This window comes from Rhinolophus sinicus, linkage group LG15 (genome assembly GCF_036562045.2).
Source record: "Rhinolophus sinicus isolate RSC01 linkage group LG15, ASM3656204v1, whole genome shotgun sequence".
NCBI lineage: Eukaryota > Metazoa > Chordata > Mammalia > Chiroptera > Rhinolophidae > Rhinolophus > Rhinolophus sinicus.
The window spans coordinates 651,739-676,263 of record NC_133764.1 but is presented as its reverse complement, the minus strand read 5'-3'; the positions used below and the strand labels follow the sequence as shown (position 1 = coordinate 676,263).

Below are 24,525 nucleotides of genomic sequence, written 5' to 3'. Positions count from 1 at the left end.
CTTACACAAAAGGCCACAGATATGATTCTTTTTATATGAAACATCCAGAATGAGCAAATTCTTGGGGGACAGAAAGCCGATTACTAGTTGCCAGGTGCTGGGGGAAGTGGGGAGTGGGGAGACACTGCTTAATGGTTATGGCACTTTCCTTTCGGTGTGATACAAATCTGGAACTAGAGAGAAGTGATGGTTGCACTACACTGTGCACATACTAAATGCTAGTGAATTGTATACATCAAAATAGTTTAAATGGTAAATTCTGTACTTTAACATTCGTGCATAAAATACATGGCTAACACCCTCATGATCTGCCTTCAACTGCCTCTTGCTTAACTCACTGGTTCCTCCATCTCACACTCCTAACTTCTCAGTTTTTCAACATGCTGAGCTGTTTCAAGCCAGTTTTTGTTTGTTTTTTATGAAAAGGTATTGCTTGCCCTTCCTCCCTTCCCGTGTGTATTTTATTTTTATTTTTCAATTACTGTTGACATATAATATTGTATTAGTTTCAGGTACACACACGGTGACTATACATTTATATGACTTATGCAGTGATCACCCCGGTAAACCCAGTACCCATCTGACACCATACACAGCTGTTACAATGCTACTGACTATATTCCCCATGCTATATTCTATGTACCCATGACTATTTTGTAACTACCAATTTGTACCTCTTAATCCCCTCCCCCCTTCACCCATCCCCTACACCCATCTCGCAACCATCAAAATGCTCTCTATTTATGAGCATGTTTCTGTTTTGTTTGTTCATTTATCCTGCCCTCTAGAGCCTACATATAAGTGACTCACATGCATCTGTCTTTCTCTGTCTGACTTATTCCACTCAGCACAATACCGTCTAGGTCTATTCATGTTGTTGGAGATGGCAAGATTTCATTCTTTTTTATGGCTGAGGGGCTGTTCTTTATACATACTGTTTCCACTTCCTGCTAAAACTTTCAACACTCAGCTCCAACATTCTTCCAAAAAATATTTACTGAAAGTCTCCTGTATTCCAGACACTGTATTAGGCACTGGAATACAGCAATGAACAAAACAGAAATAGCCCCTTTCCTTTGGAGCTTAGAGTCCAAGGAGGGATGATGAGGGACATCAAATGAATAATTGCATAGTGCACTACTTACTTGTAGTTGGTAGGTGCCTTCCAAATAGAACAGGGTACCATGACAGCTTATCACAAAGTGTACCTGACCCAGTTGGGGGGAGGGCAATGTGAGGAAAAGGTTCCTTGAGGGAGAGATTTAAACAGAACCCTGAACGACACACAAGTTAGGTGTAGACGGGCCATTACCAAGAGCCCAGGGCCGTAGAAGTAGGCAAACCTTGAGGCTGGTCAGCAGGACTCTGCAGCATCCACACAACCTGGGCTCCTGCTCCACTAGCCACACGCTGGAAACAGGTCTAAGGACCCCGGGATTTGAAAGAAAAAGGAGCAGGGAACTTCCACTCCATGCTCTGAGACATGTGCTCCAGAAAACCATTTCAGGATCCATTTTTGTTGTTTCCGATTTTCCTGAACAGCTCTTAAGGCCTCTACGTGACCTCCTTTACAAAACCCCTTCTCACCTTCCCCTTCCTTTGTTCCCTCAGTGTGTCTAGAACACATCTTATCCCTTAGTTGCCTGCCCCTCAGAATTAGTTTTGTACGAGTAGGAATAAAGCTGACATCGCCTCTAATCCCCAAACACTTACACAGTGTTGCTGTCACCACAGTTGAAGGAGTTTGGTCAGCGGTTCCCAACTTAGCTGAGTTTTAGAATCACGAGGGAAGAATGTTCAAATACAGATTTCCCCCGTCTCATCCCAGGACCACAGAATAGCCAGGGCCCCAGGTGGTTCCGAAAATCAGACAAGTTTGGCAATCGCTGTTGAAGGCAAGAAGGACCCAAGGTTTTCAAGTAAATGAGCAAAACGTCTTAACTACATTTTAAAATGCCCGTCAGTCCGAAGGGAAGACAGGAGGCTCCTGCAATGGTCCGCACGAGACGCTAAAGACCCAGAAGCGGGAGAAGCCACCCTCATCTCTGTTCCCGGGGCCCACCGGTCTGCTCCGCTCCGTGGACTCCACAGCCAAGCACAGCTGAGCGGACGCGCTTCCTTACCCGCCTCATGCGACCGTTGGAAAGCAGGTCGGCGATGCCCTTGGCCGCGTCGTTTTTCTCCGCCACACACAGCACTTTCCGCACGCCTCGGAAGGCCACCTCCATGGCGGACGGGGGCAGGGTCTGGCCTCCGGGCCGATGCAGCCACCGGACTGCGTAGCGGGCGACCGGGAAGATCATCCCTAGGCCCGGCGCCCGCAGCTGCTCCCCGGGTGCCCGCACATGCTGGGGAAGCCAGGCGTGAGGGCCACCTGACGCCTACCCTAAGGGAACTAGAGCCTCTGGGAGCCGCCAGCGCCGCTGCCCGGCTCCTGGTCACCACCCAACAGCCCACCGGGCTTCGGAGGTGCAGCCTTCTCACCACCGCCGCCTCTGCGCGGAATCCCGCACCTCGGCGTCCAGCTTCCGCCCGCCTTCTCCCACCACTTCCGCCAGGAGCGAGTCCACGGGGCCGCGAACTACAACTCCCACACTGCCCCGCGCTTCCGGACCACTCGTCCCATCGCGTTTCCGCTCCTTCGCCTCACTTCCTCGCCTTGATCGATTCGTCCTTGGGATAAGCCGCTCTACAGTCCAGTCCAAGCCTCTCACCTGCTGGGAAGTGTACGCAGACGCTTCCGGGTTACGTGGCGTCGACACCACGAGTCATGTGACACCAAGATGGCGGCGCCGCGGTAGCTGGTTCTGGCTTGTGGCGTCCGAGGAGCCGCGACGGTTTCTGCTCTCGGGTCGTGGGGGCCGCAGCGCTTGGCTGGTCCCTGCAGCGGCCCGTAGCCCCGCGTTAGGCGTCTGTCCAGGGTCGGGGCTGTTGCTGTCACGGTGGGTTCGGGGGAGTCCCGGTGATCTCGCTGCAGGTGTTCTGCGTCGGCCGCCAGAAGAGGAGGCGGAGGGGGGCACCCGGCCTCCCCGGTCGTCTGTACCTGCGGAGTTCCGGGGCCTCCGCGCCCTGCAGGAGCTGCACCTGTGAGGGCTGCGGGAGTCCAGTCCTCGGAAGTGTGAGGGGCAGCCTGCGACCCCCGAGGGCGGGCGCAAAGAAGACCGCAGGGACTTGGCTTCCTCTTCCAGGGCCTGCTTCCTCTTCGCCGCGTCCATTACCCCGGCATTCTTCCCGGCTTCCTTTCAATGTTGTCTCAGTATATCTGGAAATATGATCAGCGCCCCTGACGTGGTGGCCTTCACCAAAGAGGACGAGTACGAGGAGGAGCCCTACCATGAGCCGGCCCTGCCCGAGGAGTACTCGGTGCCGCTCTTCCCCTTCGCCAGCCAAGGAGCTAACCCATGGTCCAAACTGTCCGGAGCCAAGTTCTCTCGGGACTTCATCCTTATTTCCGAGTTTTCGGAGCAGGTGGGACCCCAGCCCTTGCTGACCATCCCCAATGACACCAAAGTTTTCGGTACCTTTGATCTTAATTACTTCTCCTTGCGGATCATGTCTGTGGATTACCAGGCTTCCTTTGTGGGCCATCCGCCTGGTTCTGCCTACCCCAAGCTGAACTTCGTGGAGGACTCCAAGGTGGTTCTGGGAGACTCCAAGGAGGGAGCCTTTGCGTACGTGCACCACCTTACCCTGTATGACCTGGAGGCCCGTGGCTTCGTGAGGCCCTTTTGCATGGCTTATATCTCCGCAGACCAGCACAAAATCATGCAGCAGTTTCAGGAGCTTTCAGCTGAATTTTCCAAAGCTTCTGAGTGCTTGAAGACAGGCAACAGGAAGTCGTTTGCTGGGGAACTTGAAAAAAAACTAAAAGACTTGGATTACACCAGGACAGTGCTGCATACTGAGACGGAGATCCAGAAGAAAGCCAACGACAAAGGTTTTTACTCATCTCAGGCAATTGAGAAAGCCAATGAGCTGGCTAGTGTAGAGAAATCCATCATTGAACACCAAGACCTGCTGAAGCAGATCCGCTCATACCCTCATCGGAAGTTGAAGGGGTCTGATTTGTGTTCTGGGGAGCTGGAGCATACCCAGGGTCAGCCTGCCCAGGCAGCCACTACCTCTAATCCTGATGAGTGTGCTGACACAGACCTATACACCTGCAGACCCACCTACACCCCAAAACTCATCAAAGCCAAGTCCGCCAAGTGTTTTGACAAGAAGTTGAAGACCTTGGAAGAGCTCTGTGACACTGAGTATTTCACCCAGACCCTGGCTCAGCTCAGCCACATAGAGCACACGTTCAGAGGAGACCTGTGCTATCTCCTGACCAGCCAGATTGACAAAGCACTACTAAAGCAACAGCACATAACAAATTTCCTCTTTGAAGACTTTGCGGAGGTCGATGAGAGGGTGGTAGAGAAACAGGCAAGCTCACCCCCTCAGCCCAGTCAAGACAGGCCACCTTCCAGGTCCCTAGGAGAATGTCCCATTCCTCAAGTGTTGATTAGCGCTGGCTCCTACAAGTCCAGTGTGGAGTCTGTGCTCATCAAGATGGAGCAGGAACTTGGCGAGGAGGAGTACAGGGAAGTGGAGGGGACAGGCCTGAGCAGCTTTGACCCCCAGGAGAACTTGGACTACCTGGATATGGACATGAAAGGGAGCGTCAGCAGTGGGGAAAGCATCGAGGTTCTAGGCACGGAGAAGCCCACCTGTGTGCTGGCCACATCTGACAGCCAGGCCAGCCTCACGGTGTCACTGAGCCCCCAGGTGGTCCGGAGCAAAGCGGTCAGCCACAGGACAGTCAGTGAGGACAGCATCGAGGTCCTCAGCACCTGCCCTTCCGAGGCCCTCATCCCTGAGGACTTCAAGGCCAGCTACCCAAGTGCCATTAACGAAGAAGAGTCATATGCAGATGACAGTGAGGGAGCCATCCACTTCCAGGTAGGCGTCAGCCTGCCGGAGCTGGGGGAAGCCGAGGAAGGGAGCCTAGACAACACCACCTCACAGACAGACTCCTGCTGCATTGGGAAGGAGAGCGACAGTCTGCAGGGGCCGCTCTCCACGCCAGTCCCCACACGCTCTGACAAGAACGGAGTAGTGAGCACCCCCCCACAGCGCTACAGGCAGAAGGACCAGGGCTTCCACGCGGACTTCACGGTGGAAAACGCCAGCCCTTCTTCCCGAGACAACAGTTCTGAAGGCTGCCCTGCCTATGAGCTGGACCCGAGTCACCTGCTGGCTAGCCGGGACGTCAGTAAGACCAGCCTGGACAACTACTCAGACACCACCAGCTACGTGAGCAGTGTAGCCTCCAGCAGCTGGGACAGGACTCCCTCCTCTGCTCATCCTGCCGGCCCCTCTTCTGAGAGGCATAAAAAGAGGGCTGGCCAGAATGCCTTAAAATTCATCCGTCAGTATCCCTTTGCCCACCCAGCCATCTACTCCCTGCTCAGCGGAAGGACACTCGTGGTCCTGGGCGAGGACGAGGCCATAGTCAGGAAGCTTGTGACGGCGTTGTCCATCTTCATCCCCAACTACAGCCGCTATGCCAAACCCGTGAAGCACTGGGTCTCCTCCCCTTTGCACATTATGGATTTTCAGAAGTGGAAGCTTATTGGCCTGCAGAGGTAATTGGTTGTGGATGGGTAAGGGCCCTGTCCAGTTAGAAATGAGGCTTCAAATGTACACCCCCCAGTTAAGGTTAACAAGTTGGTGTGGTGGACCCCGAATCAGGAGCTCTAGCTTCCAGACGGCACCAACTCATTGTTACTTTGGGCAACTCGTTCCCTTTCCTGGCCTCTGTTCCTTGTCTGTCACGTGAGGGCGTCGTAGTTCCTAAGTGGTTGCCAAGCCTGCTCTGCTCCCTGCTGTGTCAGAATTATTAGAGAATTGTAAAAATCACGATTCCTGGGCCCCACCTGCAGCGATTCTGATTCAGTTGGTCTTGGGTGAGACATGGGCTTTCTGTGATGTGCAGCAAGGTTTGGGAAAGAGTGGACTTTGAGATCTCGGGTCCTTGCTGAGTCTCAAACGAGCGCTATGGTGTAAGTGACCCAGGAGAGATCTGCTTCCGAGAAAGGACGGGGCTAGTAATAGCAGAGGGCAGCCATCACCAGTGAGGCACCTCGGCTCCAGCGGCTTTCACTCCCTGTCCTGTTTGCCCTAGAAGGCTTTCTTCACAAGGAAATGGAAAAGCCAGTTCCTTCTCCCTCTCTGAGTGTTTTCTGTGTCATTTCCCATGTTACTCTCTTGTCCTTCGGTAGATTCTTTTTGTTTTCCCACACACTGCTTGACAAGTTGTCTGGCTCAGGCATGTGCACTGTGTTCAGTTTCCTCATTCCCTTCTCTGCACCCCACTTAGCTCGTGTGTAAGATGAAGTGTCGAGCGAGGTGAGCCTGGAGTCCCTGCTGACACAGACAGTCTCTGCCTCCTGCACCGCAGAGGAAGGCAAAGGAATGTCTTCCACGCCTCAGTCAGCGCTGTTTCTCAGTTTCTGGCTTCCCCTTTTCACGGGTCTCTGGTATCAGTGAAGTCACCATCCGAGTTTCCTTGTGAGTCACCTGGATTCACTCTAACGCTTGCGGCATTAAGCTTTCCCCAGGGTCATGGGGGGTGGATTCAGTCAGGTGCCACTGCCGTCGTCAGACGCGGCCGTACTAGGTGCCACTTCAATGTCATGCTGAACTCACTTGTTGAGAGTCTACCCGAGGCCATGGTGGCGGGTGCTGGGGTACCAGCCAGGCCACTGCTCGGGAAGGATGTGTAGTTTAGGAAATGGGGCACACAGGTGACCGGAGCCTTGCCGTGAAGGGAGATGCGAGTTCTAACAGTTAGTGCGTTGTGTGTTCTAAGAAAACAACAGGAGTAATTTAGTGACAGGTGGGAGGGAGGGAGGGAGATTGAAGAAGGTCTGAGGTCTTTGGCTTTGGAAGATGGGGTTGCCCTTGTTGGGGTTAGAGGGACAACGTGGGGACTTGGTGTGACAGACTGAGACACCTGGACAAGCCCATGCCTCGGGCATCGTAGGAAACTGTCGAGTGCTTGTTTACAGATGCAGAGTCTGAGGCTCAGCAGGTTAGGTGACGGCACCGAGTGGCCTTGCAGCTTTGTCCTTCCTCCCAGGGTCCTGACCCTCTGCTGACGCCACCTCTGTGTGCTTGGGTTTAACCATTCTGTCCCGGGAAGGGAAGGGTTTTTCAGGGATTATGTTTTGTTACCGTTCTTGGTGGAATGATAGGTTGGTGTCCCTTTTTCTCTCTCTCTGTCCCTCTCTCCCTCCTTCCTCCCCCTCCCCCTCCCCCTCTGCCTCCCTCTTCCTCTCCCCCCACCTCCAACTCAATCCTCTCACCCCAATCCTTGACCTTTGACTTTTCCTCAAAAGAGAATGTAAAACGCACATCAATCTGTGGACATTATCTGCTTATCGAGGACCAGGTTCAGTGCGGTCCTGCCCTTTCCAGAGGCTTTCCCTGAACGTCCCTCCTTAGATTGTGCCGAATGGCAAAAGGTTGATCTCTCACGCCAGCTGCACTCTACCAGGTACCTGACTGGAGGCGGTGTGGAGAAGGGTTCTGAGGCCTCGGTTGGCTGCACGGAAATCCCGCTGTGATTACCTAATGACGTGCCCAAGGGTGCAGGAGAGGGCAGTGGGCAGGTTGGCCGTGTTGGCAGCCAGGAGGGCAAGAGGGCATGTGAGCTGGTGGGCACCTGGGCGAGGCTTTGTTCCCTCCTGAGAAAATGAGGGTTGGCTCACTGAATGATCATTTGCCAAATATTTATTGAGGGCTGTGTGCCAGCCACTGTGCCAGTGCCAGCATTATCAGCTGAGTCAGCAGCCATGGTGCGTGCCATGACAGGGCAGCCCTCACTCCAGCCCCAGCCGTCCCCACTGTGAGCCTGACCTCTCGGAGGCTGTTTCCATCCGCAGAGGGAGCGACAAGACCTGCCCCTGGAGAGCAGTGGTCGGAGGGCCCTGCCGCGCCCCGCGCAGCGAGCTGGGGGAGCGAGGAGGGCGGCGCAGGGTTAAGGGAGACAGTTGCCATGAGTAGAGTGCAAGCGGGGCCAAGGGACCCAAGCCTCAAGGACTGAGCCCCGAATTGGGCCAACACGTAGCTTTTATTGATTAACAAATGAGGAAGTGAAGCTTGTTAATCTCAAGATCTGTGAATTTCATACATTATACCAGGAAACTGATTCAACCCAATCACCCTGCAGGCAGCCGGAACCGAAAGTCCCGTGATGTCTTAGTAATTGCTGTATGTACCTCCCCAAGGACAAAACCTTTATGCTGAAACTTACTGATATGAATAGATGGAGAATTGATGTTATCACATCATTGAAACTCTTCCCAAGCAGGTTGTGGGAAGGAATGTAGCCACAGAGGCAGAAGCTCTCCTTAGCCGGGGGAAGGTGGGGGTCTATGCCCACCTCTATCAACCCCGTGAATTCTCCAGATGGCCCCTGTGCGACTGTGCCTGTCTTAGGTTGTTCCTCCCTTGAGGAATCTTACCCATCATTGACTAACCAGCCATCCTTTGGGGCCAAACAGGGAGACATAAGGTGTGAGCACAGAGGTGAAGCAAAGTCCCTGAAAGGATCCGTCTCACAGACTCTTTTGTTTAGGGGCAGGTACGAGGGGACAGACGGGTAGGCTGCTGCGTGACAGCAGGGCCCATCATGTCTGATCCCCGAGTATTCTGCGAGGAGGGCAGGCCTGGGTGGCGGGGGCTGGTGCACCTTCCCCGCTGGGCTTGGAGCCTGGAAGCAGCCCTCCACAAACGCGAGACCTGTCAGAAGTGATCACTGAGGTCTTTCCAAGAGTCCCAAGTGGGAAGTGAGTGGTTACTTCTCTCTCAGAGCTCTTCTGCTCAGACCTCCTGTGTACACGTGCTGGGAGTTGGGACCGCTGCCTCCAGGGGTCCCGTTCAGGCATGAGGAATGGTAGGTTCCAGGGGGTGGGAGGCCTTGTTCCCCTGGGGACCTGTCAGTGAAGGGTCAGCTGAGGGGCTAGAATCCTGGGGGGTGAATGGTAGACAGGACGTGACAGGGTCACAAGGTGGAAACCTGTGGCACGTAGTCTGTGGCTGTTAGAGGGAGGCAGTGGGTTTTCTGAGTTCAAGTGCTGTGCTAGCTCTGCGAGCTGTGAATTTGGACCAGTCATCGCATTCGTTCACTCAGCAAAGCTCGTCGGCCCATCTGTGAAGGGCTTGTAGTAGCAGCCCCATGCGGGTCTGGATGTGTGGCCAGCTCCAGTGCCATTCCTGGCCCTCGGAAGTGCCCGGAGTTGTGGACGGACGGTGAGTCAGCCCCACAGCCAGACCCAGCACTGAAACAGGGAGGCAGAGAATCAGCATTAAAGAGAATGCGCAGAAAAGGGACCTTTGTGTGGTCATGAACGTCCCGTTCGTTGGGGTGCTCAGCAATGGAGGGGCTGGTCTCGTGTGCTAGGTTAATGTGGAATCAGAGGATTGTGACTCAGGAGGGTCGCGTCCCCTTCAGGGGCTTTGACTCCAGCTAAAACCAGCTCAGGTGATGAACTGCTTTTACGGGCTCCCACCCAGAACTGCCAGTCTCGTTGGCCCCTGATTTTTTATTTTTTCACTAAAGTAGGCCCTCTGCCACAAAGTGGGTACAAGAGATGGATAAACAATCAAGTCAGTCTCCCATTATTTTAAGTCAAAACCAGAGATTATCTTATAAATTACTAAGCAACAGTAACAAGCCCTGGACTGTTAGAAAAACAGCTCAGTTCTGGTGGGAAACGTGTTAGAGGCCCTGGGTTGAGTCCTGACTCAGCCACCTTCTAGCTGGGTGACCCTGGACAAGCCGCGGCCCCTGTCTGGGCCTCAGTGTTCTCTGTGCAGAGGCTGCCGCCCTGGCTCTGGGATGGGCTGAAAGGAATCTAAACGGGTGTGGGAGGTGAAGGACGAGGCCCACAGACGCCCCAGACCTGCTGTGCAGCCGAGGGACAGGCCTGCGGCTTGCCTCTTCCTTCCCGTGTTATCTGGCCTCCTGATGAGGCGCTTTGAGGGAAACAAATGGAGGAAGAGGTAGAAGATGCGACATCGCAGAGAACATGTGCTGCCACAGGTAGGAGAGGGTGGGGGTGTCAGAGCAGCCCCGACGAGGCTGTGCCTGCGGCCAGTGTGTTCCGGCGGACAGGTGGCTGGGATGGAGGGGCAGGGAGATAAGGTGGGGCTTGGCTGTGCTGCTGCAGCAGTGCCTCGGTGAGCTGGGAGGTCAGGGTGCCTCAGGAGTGGACCTCGCGTACTGGGAATGTGGGGGGAAAGGCCTGCCTCCCCGAGAAGCCAGTGAGCTGCTCACCTGACTTCCCGTCCCCATGGGATGCGGGCCACAGCCCGCTGCTCTCCTTACGGTTCCCAGAACGTGTGGCTCTGCTTTCCCATCTCGCCACCCTTGGTCTGGCTGCGGTCTGGGTGCCTTCTACATTCGCATGGCCCACCTTTCTTTCACGGCCCAGCTCCTCCGGGGCCACTGCTCAGGGACCTTCCAGCCCCAGGCCTCCTGTGGACAGACTGCACCCCCTTCACTTGGTACAGTTGAGTGAGTGTGTTTTCTCCCCAGCACAGCAGGCTCGTCCTTCATTGCCTGCTCAGCCCACGAGTCACTGCCTTGAATATAGTAGATGCTCAGTAAATGATTGTTAACTACATAAGATAACCCTCGGGAAGGAAAAAATAGGAGATTACCTTGGTCCCAAGCGACTGTTAGTCCTTTTTACACACCACCTTGGGTCGAACACAAGCCATCAGTCCCAGAGGTGTGTCAGTCTGTGAGATCTCTGGTCGGCCAGCCATTTACCGGGCTGCAGGGTTGTCCCAGGCCCTCTGGGAAAACTGATGCCGAGGGGGGTTTTGAGAAGCTGCTTACCAGGACCGACCGCCGACCTCCTTCCCTCGCTGAGCGAACCCTGCTGCCAGCCTCCGATGTGCCAGGCACAGCCCTGGGCAGCAGGGGTAGGGGGCCAAACTAGGGCCAGGCCTGGGTCTGCAGCAACTCGTCCAGTGAGCAAGACAGGACCGACAGCTGTCGCCACACTGCCTAGTGCCAGGCCAGGCTGGTGGTGCTGAGGGCCAGGCACTCAGGTCTCCTAAGCACAGCTCATTTCGTCTCCACAATGACTCATGAGGTAGAACTAGTAGGTCTGTCTTACAGATGAGGTTCAGAAAGGTTAAGGAACTGGACCAAGGTCACACAGCAAGAAAGCAAAAGAGGGGATCAGGGGAGGTTGGAGAAGGTTTCAACTGGCATAAGCTGAGTATCAAAGGGAGTGGAGGGTATCCCAGGGAGAGCAGGTAGGCCCCTGAGTTTGAGGCCCCACCGAAAGCTTGGCGTGGCTACAAGGGAGAGTCACTGGGGAAGTGACAGATGAGGCCTTAGAGGCCAGCAGGAAGCAGGGTGTGCAGGGCCTTGTGGGCCATGCCAAGGCACGTGAACTTGGTCCTGAGGGTGGTAAGGAGCCCTTTGAAGATCATGATGATCAGATTTGCCTTCCAGAAAGCCAGTGAGTGTCGGCGGGTGGGCGCTGGCCAGAGACAGGAGGCCACACTCCCACCCGGTGTCCGCTTCACCTTCCTGCTGACCTCGGCCTGTGTGTTTCAGGTTGGCATCCCCTGCCAGTGCTGGCACTCTCCACGCGCTGAGCCGCTACAGCCGCTACGCGAGCGTCCTGGACCTGGACAACAAAACCCTGCGCTGCCCTCTGTACCGGGGCAGCCTTGTGCCTCGGCTGGCAGACCACCGTACGCAGATCAAGCGGGGCAGCACCTACTACCTGCACGTCCAGAGCATGCTCGCCCAGCTCTGCTCCAAGGCCTTCCTCTACACCTTCTGCCACCACCTGCACCTGCCAGCCCACGACAAGGACACACAGGAGCTGCTTGCCAGCCGGCAGGCGAGCTTCTTGAAGCTGAATCTTGGTCTCGTGAATGAAGACGTGAAGGTGGTCCAGTACCTGGCTGAGCTGCTGAAGCTGCACTATATGCAGGAGTCTCCTGGGACCAGCCACCCCATGCTCAGGTTTGACTATGTCCCCAGTTTTTTGTACAAAATCTGAGGTCAGTCCCAGCCACTGTGACTCAGCACGGGGAAGGGAAGGGTTGGCGTGACCAAGCTGCCCTCGGAGCTGTTGAGACTTGTGGTGTCGTAGGTGGGAAGGAAACCAGGGTGGCAGCTGGGGTTCTCAGGCGGCTCTAGGCAGCTTGCAAGTTGGAATTGGGCAGAGGGGGGCCTGGCTCTCTGAAGGCGTCTGGAAGGACAGTAACAGCTCCGTCTCCCTGGCGAGTGGCCCCAGGATTGGGAAGGGGTGCTTGGCTTCCTGAGGACTGGCAGCCAGAGCAGCAGAAAGCCTCAGTGGGGCGGGATGAGGGGCAGGAAGGCAAAGCCCTGATGGGAGGACCATGGGGGCCACCTGCAGCTGCGCTGGACACGGAGCGGCAAAAGCAAGTAAAGCAGCCACTACTGCACCGATTTGGTGGGAAATAGGACACCGGGACATCCATTGTCTCATTCAGGCTCCAGCTCAATGGCCTGCTATAGCGTGTCATCCCAGGGGAGGCCCCGACAAGTGAGGTGGAGGGGAGAAAGCTGTGTCCCCGCTGGGGCAGAAAACCACCCCGGTTCCAGTGCTGCAGCGAGCATGAGCGGCACCCATCCCCATGCTCACGCCCTCACCAGGCGCAGAAATGCCTGTGGGTGGGCCCTGGGGAATGGGCCCACAGGTCAGCAGGAGTCCCTGGTCGTGTCACTGAGACACGTGTCAGTGCGAACGCTCGCGGAGATGCTGGAAAACCCGGGAGCCAGGCAGGGCCACGGGGCCATGAGGCCACCACTGTGCGCGTGATGGAGAGCCGGCAGGCTCGGGCTGGCCCACCAGTTCTGCAGAGCGAGCGAGCACAGGCCTCTTCAGGAAGGTCTGCGGATGTGTGCTGGAACTTGGCAGAGGTCACACCCCGGTCCTCTCACCCAAAGCAAACCTTTGCAACTACTTCACTACCTCTCATGGGGTCTTGTGGGCACGGTGACAGCAGAGTTCTGTTCAGCTGGCTGGTCTGGGTGGGCAGCCCAGCTGGTGATAACTCATGGCAGGGATTTCCTCCAGGAAGAAGAAAGCTTTTCTTGTGTGACTGACTTCATGGATCTGCCCTGGGAGGCTGTGCAGGCCCAGAGTGTGCTCGCCTCCCCGCAGCTCGCTCCCGCCTCCATGAAGCGCCCCCAAGTCCTCACCGCCACACAGCTCCTGCCCCCATGGACCCCCCAAGTATATTCACCTCAAGGCAGCTCAACTCCCACCCCCACTAGAGCCCCCCAAGTATCTCCCCACAGCTTCCTCCCTCCCCCCCATGGACCCCCCAAGTACTCACCTCCCCACAGCTCCCTCCCTCCCCCCTGGAGCCCCCCAACTACTCACCTCCCCACAGCTCCCTCCCTCCCCCCTGGAGCCCCCCAAGTACTCACCTCCCCACAGCTCCCTCCCTCCCCCCTGGAGCCCCCCAACTACTCACCTCCCCACAGCTCCCTCCCTCCCCTGGAGCCCCCAAGTACTCACCTCCCCACAGCTTCCTCCCTCCCCCATGGACCCCCAAGTACTCACTTCCCCATGGAACCCCCAACTACTCACCTCCCCACAGCTCACTCCGCCCCCATGGACCCCCCAAATAGGCCCCCCTCAGTGCAGCAGCTCACTTCTACTCTCATGAGCCCCCCGACCTTCTCAGGAGACGCTCCCTGGTTCAACCAACATGACCTCTCTGAAGCTTCTTAAACAAATGCCACTGGTATATAGATGGAGGGTTTCTTGCAATCTTGAAAATTTTATACTATTTTGAGCTGTTTTCCGACTAAGTAGGGAGAACTCTCGATATTTGCTTTTCATTTGTTCCCAGAAAATTGTGATAAAACACACCTGAGCGAGCCACTAGTGCTGAGCACGTGCGTGTCTCCAGGGCCCGTGTTGTATCGTTGGGGGACCGGTCCACCTGTCAGCTTTGTGGCACGTCATGGAGGTCCCAGAAGCAGAGCCCTCTGTGACTAAGGAGGGCTTGCATCACGTCGCTCCTGTGGTCCCTTCTTTGCCCAGGCCTCCGCACAAGGATACGGCCATTGGCTTGCACCCCCCAGCTTCTGATCAGGGTCCCATTCCTGTCATGGCGGAAGTTTCCTCCAGGAAAGGCGAAAGCCTTCTGTGGCTGTCTTCGTGGATGTGTGATTTTGTTTCTGTGACCGAGAACCGTGTGTGGCAAGTGTACTGCTTACATCTCATCGTTGTTCTTTATACCTGTGCCTGTTGCATATGTTCACACACACACGTTTCCAAGAACATCTTGGCAGCTTTGAAATGGGGTGGGTGTGCCAGTGGGGAAAGCTGCATCGGAATCCTGTTCCTCTCAGCTCCCATCTGTCACCTTCTCCCCTCCCTCGTGTTCAGATGCCGCTTTGTTTTCTAACTGGATGACTAACTGCTGTGTATTGAGGCCTCCAGGGGCGTGAGTCTGGGGTCCCAACAACGAGGTGGAAAGGGATCATTGGCACGCCCATTGCTGTTTCGTTGCTGTGTTTCACACCACTGTGGACTCAGCGGTTTATACTGTTTTCACCCGGGAAACTGATACGGGCACGTCAGTCAGACTTGGTCTGTGGAGGCACAAGCCACACACTCCCACAGACGTCTGCCTCGGAGAGTGTTTGCTCAGAAGCTCAGCCTCCACGATGGTCCCGAAGGCAGGCCAGGCAGGTGTGAACAGAAGACGGCCCTGCAGCGCCCACCACAGAAAGAGCAAACGAAGCGGCTTCCTGGAGTTGTTTCTTCACGAAGAAGGCAAGTCCCCTCACTGACCAGTAGGTGAACGCCAGGATTTTAATTTGTGGTTAAAATCTAGCTTTTCAGTGCGGCCGTTTGAAAGGATTGCTTGATGCCAAGTGTTTCTTTTCAGCGGGATCTTAAAGTGGCACTTGGACTGAGCCAGCGTGGGGCGAGGCAGCTGAGACTGTGACGCTGCCCTGCCTCAGGCCCCTCCCCTTTGGAGGACTGGAACCTACTACAAGTCTCCGATGCATCTGTAAATCTTAGTGGTGGGGGGCCCTATGCAATGGGACTAATCTCTTCTAGAATTTTCATTTGAGGTTTTCCTCTAGTAATAGGTCAATATAAGTGTCAATAATAAAACATTGAAAAACTCTCCCCAGAAAGTAAAGGACATCAGAGCCCCTTATTCTCCAGTCCTGTCACTTTGAAGGACCAGGCACTGAACTTTGAGGTTTGTTTCGACTTCCAATTACATGCCTCCCCTCCCCCCTGCCCACCTTTCTAAAAGCAGCCCAGGCCAGCAGTTACGCAGCCGTGATTTCCAGAAGCTCCGTTGTAGAGATGAGCCGAAGTCGTGCGCAGCACCTGGCGCTTAAATGGCTCCAGCCTGGGCTGCTGCCTCGCACCTTCCTTTCCCCAGGGACCTTGCTCCTTTAGTGGGATCTTTGCATTTTAGAAGTGACTTTTCCATAATCAACCGCAATGGCCGAAGTTACACATTGCCCGAGAATTTGGATATGAGCCATGATAGCTCACCTGTCATTTCCCATCTAGCTTTTAACTTCATTTCCGATCAGTTACTACATGCAAAGTAGAGTAGCCTCCAACCCCAATTCAGCAACATCCCATTTCAAAATCCAAGGAAGGCCACCCGCTCTACGCCAAAGGCCAGGGCTGCTGCAGTTCGGAGCCGTGGGTCTGGAGGCCTAGAACAGTCCTGAAGACCGAGCACGCACACTGACCACCTGTGTCTGCCAGTGCTGTGAGCCCCCGCCTCCCTGGGCCTGCTGTTGCCAGGCGGGTCAGCATCTCCTGCTGTTGCCGTGTCATCGTTGCACAGGTGGCAGCACTCAGCTGCTGGGGACCCATCAGGTGTGAGTGGCCTTCAGAGGCACTGAGCCCCCTAGCCAGCAATCCGATTTTACCTGCCATCTCCCTGGACAGCTCAGACGAAAGTGCCTTGGTTCGTGCTTTGAATCAAACCAGCCAGCTTTCTAGCTTTTGTCTAGTACTGTCATAGGGACTAGAGGTACCGTGTTAACAGACTGCAAAAAGGAAAAAGTATCAAATTTCTATTTCTGGCTGGAAAGTGAAACCAGTCTCGGCTGCTAAGGTCTGAGCATGCCAAGTTTTCCCGAGCCCTTACCCAGTCGGGCCCTACCTGTGAAGGCCTGGTCATGGCCATGGGAAGGAGGAAGCACCTTGCAGTGAACTAAGCTGCTGGCAGGGAGCCCTGGCTTCCTGGGACTGATGGTTCCACTCCAACATGGAGGCTACACCGAGGTCTCGGAGATGTCTGTTCCTGGCTGGGGAGGAGTCAAGCCCCAGAAGACTTGGCAGCATAAGAACTCCCAAATTGGGCAGAGATGTGGGGACTGGTGTGTCACCTACACCCCAGGGGACTGCAGCAGCCGTCCCCCGCACGCTGGAGTAAATGCCAACAACATGCCACACTCCAGACTGCAGGGGCACCTTCCAGGACCCAGGGCGCCCCTCCCGCCGACACTGGCTGTCTACACAGGTTGGGCCGAGAGCAGTGCCGCCCTTAGGGTTGCAGTGAAAAGCATAGTCTGTGAGGAAGTCATATTTATTATTTTTTGAAAAGTATTTTATTACTGCATGTTCCTCTGTCCGTGCGTGAATGTGACCCGACCGCTACGTGAGCTGCGGTCATCCTCCCTGGCGAGGGCAAGAGTACAACAGACGTGTGACAGCAGCTCGTAGTTAGGGCTGCACCAGAGTTCAACCAGAGTAAATGCCAAACAAATAGTATGAGAAATGTACTTTTTAAGAAACTAATTTATTTGCGTTATTTTTGAAATACAAAAATTGGTTGTATTTTTTAAAGCTATAATTCTTGTAGACATTCTGTGGTTAAAAATTTGATTGCTTATTACAAATGGTCATTTATGTTTTGCACTTCAGCTTTGTGAAAAATAAACTCCCTTTGGGAAGGTGACCTTTGGTTTCCTGATTGCAGGAGGGAGCTGGTTCTCACGCAGGGGAGAGGGGCCCCTGGCCTGATGCTGACACCAGGAGAGGACCAGGTACCCCAGGCGCTCCCGCCTGCCCAGGGGTGGCAGGTGAAGGAGACCATTTCCACAGCTGCTAACAGAAACCACATATTGGGGGGCACCTTGCATAGGTTTGTCTAACTTAGAATTCTGATTGAAAGCATACAGCAGAAACTTGAGAATTTCTCTCTTCAGCTGTAATGTCATAATTCCGGTCTCCTTTGACATCTTACCTGGTAACAAAATATTAAGAACGGGCAGCTTTTACAAGCTGCAAACTTGGGTGTTTTTTTATCTGCTGCATTGATTGGGGGAAGCCCAGTAACAGAAGGATGAGTAAACTTACTGGAATCTTTCTAATAGCTCTGCCCTATCCCCCATCTAAGTTAATTAAGGCTAAAGAGGTGTTTCATTTTTCCAGAGTAACTATATAGCTGTGTAGCAATTGAGATTCAGATTAAAACTCCTTAATAACTTGTCCCAGAATTACTAACAATGGGCCTTAAACAGATTTTGATTTGTGAAGAAGGTAACATGAGAAAAGTCCCCACAGCAAGCTCCGAGAGCACACAGGTGACCAGGTCCCCTATGGTGGTGCTTCTCCGTCCTCAGAAAGGCGAGGTCGTCGGGCAGGCACTCCTGGGCAGGCCCGACACTCTGGCCCTGAGGCGCTGTGGCCTGGTGGCTCCTCTAGAAGTCGGGCAGGCCAGGCAGAGGGAAGAGAGCCGCGAAGCTCTCCACCTCCTCCCTGAGGGCCCTGATGGCGCTGCGGTGCTTCCCGTCCCCTGCCAGCTTCTCCTTGAACTCCTTCAGGGTGGCTCTGGCACCGACGTCGCTCTGGAGCTGCAGAGTCAGTTCTATCCCTGTGCAGCAGAGACAATGAGGCCGCTGGGCCAGCAAGACACACCCGAGGCCCAACTGCCCAGGCGCCCCAGCCACTGGGGGCGTGGCAGCCCTTGGGAGCGTGTTCACCCCGGAAATGATTCCTGTATGCACCCTTCCTTGAGCAGGACAAGTTTACAAACCTCAGACCAGGTGGTCTGCTAAATGACCGCTGTCTCATGTCCCCGGCACTCAGCCTTGACACAGAAATGTCCTTCAGTGGTGAGGTCCCAACCATGCAGTCAGAGACCACCTGTACACAACATGACGTGGCAAACTTCCAAACCTGTATCCTTACCTCTGTGAATGAAGTGGGCTACTTTTTGGAACTCTTTTTCCAGAAGTCCTCGGGACGTCAGTGCTGGAGTCCCCAGTCGCAGCCCGCTGGGTCGCAGTGCACTTTTGTCACCTTTAACATAAACAAGCTCTGTGCTTGGGCTGCACTCACCTCACCACTGCCCTCTGTGTAAGAGCCACGTGGGCAAAGGCGTCGCCTGCTTATGCCGGCTCGACCTAGCGAGAGCGCGACGAGCACCGCTGACTTCCACACTAGAGGTGGGAGCAAAGGCACAGGCAGGGGGCACGTGACCATTCTACTTCAAACAGTAAGAAAGTGAAAAGGAAAGAAAAGAAAAAAAAAAGGTGGCCTTCTGTGACATGGCCTTTGCTTCTAAAAGTGCGGCTAGCATCTGTCTGGCTTTGAGGAGTGTTGCCCATGTCTTATTAACAACCCACCGAGAAATCCAGCCTGTTTTCCAGAGGCCCCTCCTCCCTCATCCAAACCCCTCACCTCCAAGCACTCCACCTTCCACCTCAGTCCCCCGTCCCTGCCAGGGGGACAGCCTGTCAGGAGCGGCCCAGAGAGAGCCACAACTGAGCTCCCAAACAGTATGGTGTACTACCCCCAAATCATTTGCGGTGTCCCCAGAGCCACTTCCATCAGCCGTAACCCCGGCCCTCAGTGCAGACGTGTGGAAGAGGAGAGCAAGGAGGACTCTCACCTGGGCAGGTGTTCTTGTTGCAGGCAATAGAACAGGCTTCCAGCACCTTCTCAGCCCTGCCACCATCTGTGCCTTTGGAACGGAGATCCACGAGGATCAAATGGTTGTCAGAACCACCTGGAAACCAAGTTGGACATGCAGGAATGCCTTAGAAGGCTGATCCCATGCCAAGCGAAGGAAATGCTCTCTTCTGAGATGAGGGTGGTGGAGGAAGGGGGCTAATGCCGGCGAGGCCAGGCCGGCGTGTTCTGGGGGGTTGAATCAGGGCCTGAGAGTTTGACAGAAAAGACGGAGTAGGGTAAAAGCGCGCCTGGAGGTGCGGGGGCTGCGAGCTGGGAGGACAGGGACCAGAGTGCCCGCTGCAGCGACCTGGCGTGCCAGGTGCTGCTGAAGGGCCTGGCAGCGTATCCAGGGAGTGACAGCCCACTCAGGGCCCTTCACACGGCTTCTGTTTCCTCTGACAAACCACTTGGGAAATTGCCTCCCATGCAGCATCTCTGAAATCAGTCTTCAAGGCTCCCTCCAAGGCAGCACGGAGTAGCAGGCAGTGGTTCCCTTATGGTAACTGGGTAACCACGGCCTCCACTGAGCACTGTTAGCCTATCAGACATTTTATCCCTAATCCTGTGAGGGTGACAGTATGATCAGAGGGGGCAGATGAGGATATCAAGGCTGAAAGAACTTTCTGGAGCTGCTCCAAGGCCACCCAGGAGTCTCCCAAGTACCTGGATCTCTCCGCTTTGAACTCTCCTTCATCCCAGGTCATTGACTCGGGCAAGCAACGACCACACAGGTGTGGGTGAGCTAAGTCAGCGCTCAGCTCTGCACCCCACGTCCCAGAACTTACTGACTGTGCGGCTGCAGTCAGGCAGCTCAACATTTTGGAACCTCAGACGCCCATGTGTCAAATAAGTCCAACAACATACAAGGCTCGTGAGCTTGAAATAAGGGGCTGTATATAGAGCTCGGCGAGTGCCAGGCACGAGGCACGTTTCCACAAGTGCTGGCTGCAGTATGGTCACCATTATCTGCTTCAGCTGCCTGCACCGTGTCCTGAGAGCAGTGTGAGCGAGGGGTGAGGAAGGGCCCTGGGAGGCTCCGAGCAGCTGGCCCGGCAGGGCTGCCATGGGCGCCGGGAGCCAGAGGGAGTTTGGCCTAAATCCTTGCGACGCCTGGTTCCCGGACCAGCACCACCTGGGAGCTGGGCAGAAAGGCAGATCCCAGCCTGGCCTGCATTTAACGGGGTGCCCAGGGATTTGTATGCACATCCAAGTTTGAGAAACAGTGACCTAAGGGACCTAGAGGGTCACAGTGCACACCGAGATTTCCGGGGCTTTCTTACTAGATGAGGAGGGTGGAGAAGAGGCAATAAGAGGAAGTGAAGGAAAACAGAAAAAAGGTGCGGCCAGGACTGCTGAGAGGACGGTTTGCCCCAGCACTGCTGCTCACAAGATTTGGTGGGAGCCCACTCCTCAGACGGGCCTGTAACCTCTAAAGGACAGTGGGCAGGAGTGGGCACCTTCACACACAGGTGACCAGGACCCATTTTCCCGGACCCCCTACCACTAGCATGCACGGCAGCCTTGTGAGAAGAATAAAGCTGCCTTTCCTCGAAATAACAAAGCACGCGCTCTGCCAGAAAAACTGTGCCATCCTAATTGTGTACCCCTGGGCGGGGCCTCACCAGGGAAGTCCCTGTCACTCAGGGTCACTGAGCACCACCATCTTCGCATTAAAGCACGTGGACATAGCAAACTCCCACGCACTCCCGGCAGGACAGCCGGTTCCACCTTGACTCTTGGTGAGTGGGGACATGCCCGGAGGACCGTGCAGGCATCGCTGCGGAGACGGCCCTGGGCTCACGTCCTGGCTCTGCCCCCCACCAGCCGTGTGACCACTGGGACCTAACTTCTCTCAGGTGAGCCTCGGGTACTCCTTTCAGAAAGCTGTTCTGAGGACTTGAGGCCTCACCTGCCAGGTGACAAACAGCAGGTGATATTACCACCATCTCTGGCCTAACCACGGAGGCAGCTGCCATTGAGTAAGGCAGGCGGAAGCCATGGGGGGCGCACCTCCTCTGGAGGCAGGCCCGACTCAGACCCCAGCTGTAGCCGCAGAGCCAGGGCCACTACCCTACAGCCACAGCCTGGCTGGCTGAACCGCGGTGTGAGGCTTCATGCAGCATAAGGGGCGGCCTCGTGTCCTGGGCTGGCGGGGCCGCCAAGTGTCTGCTGGTACCTGTTACGACCGTGTAGCCCAGCTCCATCAAGGTCTCAGCCAGAGCCCTGCAGTTGGCCACCACCTGGCGCTGATAGATTCTGAACTCTGGAGTCATGGCTTGCTTCAGGGCCACAGCAACACCTGGCGGGCAGAGACGATGGGTCCCGAAGGAAGGAAGGGATCAGAAGACAGGCTGCGAGTCAGAAAACACCCCTTGCCCCCACTCAGGCTTCCTCGCTTCTCAGTGTCACCAAAGGGGGTGGATCACATTCCCCGCCCCCAAATGACATATATTTTTAACCTTACAATTACCTGGCCAAACTGCCAGACCTCTTCTGTTTGAGCAAGTGCTTCTGAGGTGGCCTTGATCCAGGCATGGAAGTCCCATGCTAATGAGATTATCACCGGAAAACTGCTCTTAGGCAAGATGGACTTTACAGTCCCTTTAAAGCTCGATATGTGAAAACACTTACTCAGCGGCACTACACGCTGATGCTTTGAAGCCCAATTCTGCAGAGCTTTCAGAGTCCAGGTGAGAGGTGCAGGCCTGTTCTACCCTGCACATCCAGACTTACCTGGCCGGCACCCTGTGTTGAATCCCAAAGGCTGCTTACAGGGCACAGAAAATAGAGGAGAATGCAAAATGCATGTGGCTGAGTCCCAGCACACAAGCCTCCAGTGTATGTGGCAATGACTGGAAAAGGCCGCGAGTGGCTGGAGGCTGGGCCATGCCATCATCCAAGGGTTAAGAAACGGCAGGTGCTAGCTGGCAGGTACAAAGGGGGGCATGAAGCCACCCTGCTGGACGCCCAGCCCTGCCCCATGCTGCTGCCTACATCCCCCATTCACTGCCTCCTCCTCTCCCCTGCTTGGAAACACGAGTGCTTCTTTTGATGGGAAGTTACACCTTCGTCCTGGGCTCTCACCAGCTGCTTTGTTCCAAAGAAGACAGTGAAATAACTGAGATCATCACAAATTTTCTAAGCCCTTTGTACAGAGGAAGAATCGTTCACTGAATGCTCGCTGGAGGGTCATGGGATCAGACACCCAGCAGCTCCTGGTGCGACCCCGAGGTCGACGGCGTGCTGGTCAGACACAGGTGCCTCTCCCCACGGGAGGTCAGCATGTCTGCGAAGAGGCAGCTCGTCCTTGCTAATCGCACTCCCTCCGCTGTGCTGTTTTCTACTTGTCAGATTCCTCTCTTGTTTCTTAAAGAGGGCTACACACAGAACCGGGGCTGATTCAGTGTGCCCAGGGCGGCCACCACTGCCTCGTGTCCCTCCCTTATACCAGTCACCAGTTTCCGCTGTCTTCCTTGCTAGCCTCTCCTAGACAGAGAGATTCCTCTACTTTCTCCCCAGTGTGAAGTCCTGGCACACACTGTGGTCAGGTGAGACGGGAGCTCGGGGCCAGGGGATGAGCAAAAGCGGGAAGCCCCCAGGCCGACTGCATGGGGGCCACCCTGAGTAAAGGCGCTCCCTCCAAGGGCTCGCAGTTGGGTTTGGTGCTATTTTACCAGCAATGGCGTGGTTGTGGGGACCTCCCTGCAGGCCTGGGAACACAGCAGAGTTGATGAGCGACTCCAGGTTGTACAGAATCTCTTTGCCGGTTTTGGGATCCACGCTGCGTACTCCTGGGTGAAGGAAAACATCAGATAGGCTTTCCCGTTTCCTGCCTGCCTGGGCTCAAACCCAGACGAGCCACGGGGGCACGAAGCTCAAGCCTGGCCCGTACTCCTGCTGGGCAGAGAGGGCGGTTGCTTCCAGAGGGGGGCGGACCACCCTTTCAGATGAAAGGAAAAGATGAACATTTTCCCTCCACTGAGACTGTAACAACAAGTATGCCTTGGGCATATTTCCTTAAAGTACCAGGGGGCGGTCTTCCAAGGTGATTACTTGGAGGGAGACAAGACTCATGTGGGAATAGGGTTCCTTTCAGAGAAAAAGTTGATAATCAGTAATAACTACTGTTTCCACAGAGCTTTTTCCGAGCCAGAACTGCTCTAAGCACTTTACCTAAACTCATTCGTTAATCCTCACAACAGCAATCCAAACGGACTGGTACTGTTAAGATCACTATGGAGTTAAGAAAATGAGGTACAGAGAGGTTGCACAATTAGCCCAAGATCACACAGCAAGTATGGGGCCGAGCCAGGATGCGTTGCAGCTGGCTGGGTCAAACAAATCACACCAACATACAGTGGGAAAAACAAACGTCTTCCAGGCAGGTGGGAATGGCCACCTGCCTCAGAAACGTTAAAACACAACTGAAGAAGGACCTCAGAGGAGTGTGGAGGCTTCGAGTAGGCACATGGTGTGAGCAGCCCGGCCAGGGGCTGGGAAAGCCAGTCAGCAGAGGGCAGCTTTCTCTGCCGATGCCAGGCTCGTGCGCCAGGTCCCGAGGGCTGCGTGATGGCCTGGTTGCTGCTCTGGCTTTCTCTGGAATGGGAACTGCAGAATGAGGGGCGCACCTCATGTGGGCGCTAAGCGTCTCATTACGAGCACGAGACATTCCTTACTAAAATGACAAAACGGGGGCTAGGATTTACACATCAGCATCTCACGGTTTAATCGCTGTAGGTCTTTCTCCAGGAGCCACACCTAGACTACAGTAAGTCACCACAACACTGCTACGCCGTGAGGCCCCCTGCAGCCCCGGCCAGACACACACACCTTCCTGTCACTCACACCCACCTCGAGAAGAGGATGAGTTGAGCCAAGGGTGCTCGCACCCAGAACAACGCTTCTCCTTTCCCAGGACCGGGCGAGCTATGTACGCTCAGGGCTTTTTTCGAGATCCCTTCTATAGGGCCTGTCACTGTCCCCTCCCATGGAACTCTTTAAGGGACACTAATAGCTTCAAGGGATCCCAGCTCAGTTTCCCCCAGCTTCCTAAGCCGAATGCAAACCCCCAGAGAAAGGCAGACCCAGCGGCGCCCGGACCCCACGCGCGAGCTCACCTCTCCTGTAGAAGATCATGCCGGCTCGGCAGCCTCTCAGGGTTTTGTGGGTGGTGGTGGACACCACGTGGCAGTGTTCGAAGGGCGAGGGCACCATGCCTGCCGCCACCAGCCCGCTGATGTGCGCCATGTCAGCCATGAGATACGCCCCATTGTCATCGGCGATCTTCCGCAGTCGAGCGTAGTCCAGGTTTCGGGAGTAGCAGCTGGTTCCTAAGATGGCCAAGGTGACACCGCATAGTCAGAGACACCCATGGCCAGCTGAGAGTTGGCTGCAAAGTGGCCTCTGGATATGCATATTTGAAAGCTTGGAGATTTCTCCTTCTAAAATCTGACAACAGAAAAGAATGTTCTCGAAAAACATCTTGTGCCAAAGGCAACCACTCTGATCTCTGCCTCTT

At 55.1% G+C, this 24,525-nt stretch overlaps 3 protein-coding genes across 7 annotated transcripts in view; 1 reads left to right on the top strand and 2 right to left on the bottom strand.

The window, feature by feature from the left end:
* The window catches only part of TOP3A (DNA topoisomerase III alpha), a 29,041-nt gene extending 26,499 nt beyond the window's left edge, over positions 1–2,542 (bottom strand). For 2 of the 3 annotated variants that reach the window (XM_074320607.1, XM_074320606.1), the window contains exon 1: positions 2,124–2,523. Coding sequence is in view for 2 of the 3 variants with exons in the window: in XM_074320606.1 (XP_074176707.1) it covers positions 2,124–2,303 (180 nt within the window). In the remaining variant the exon portion in view is untranslated. Of the gene's footprint in view, positions 1–2,123 lie in introns of all 3 variants that reach the window. The other variant, XM_019753735.2, reaches the window with a different exon arrangement.
* Positions 2,543–2,757: 215 nt separating this feature from the next.
* Positions 2,758–13,489, top strand: SMCR8 (SMCR8-C9orf72 complex subunit). The gene is made up of 2 exons (XM_019753736.2): positions 2,758–5,630; positions 11,627–13,489. Exons 1-2 carry the CDS (start codon positions 3,271–3,273, stop codon positions 12,078–12,080), a joined length of 2,814 nt encoding a protein of 937 aa, XP_019609295.2. The 5' UTR covers positions 2,758–3,270; the 3' UTR covers positions 12,081–13,489.
* A 3,340-nt stretch (positions 13,490–16,829) lies between these two features.
* The window catches only part of SHMT1 (serine hydroxymethyltransferase 1), a 29,284-nt gene continuing 21,588 nt past the window's right edge, over positions 16,830–24,525 (bottom strand). For all 3 annotated transcript variants that reach the window (XM_019753767.2, XM_019753768.2, XM_074320601.1), the window contains exons 7-12: positions 24,125–24,337; positions 22,682–22,798; positions 21,184–21,306; positions 18,946–19,062; positions 18,243–18,353; positions 16,830–17,925 (exon numbers count right to left, since the gene is read on the bottom strand). In XM_019753767.2, coding sequence (XP_019609326.1) covers positions 17,753–17,925; positions 18,243–18,353; positions 18,946–19,062; positions 21,184–21,306; positions 22,682–22,798; positions 24,125–24,337 — 854 coding nt within the window. In that variant the 3' untranslated portion in view covers positions 16,830–17,752. The remainder of the gene's footprint in view (positions 17,926–18,242; positions 18,354–18,945; positions 19,063–21,183; positions 21,307–22,681; positions 22,799–24,124; positions 24,338–24,525) is intronic.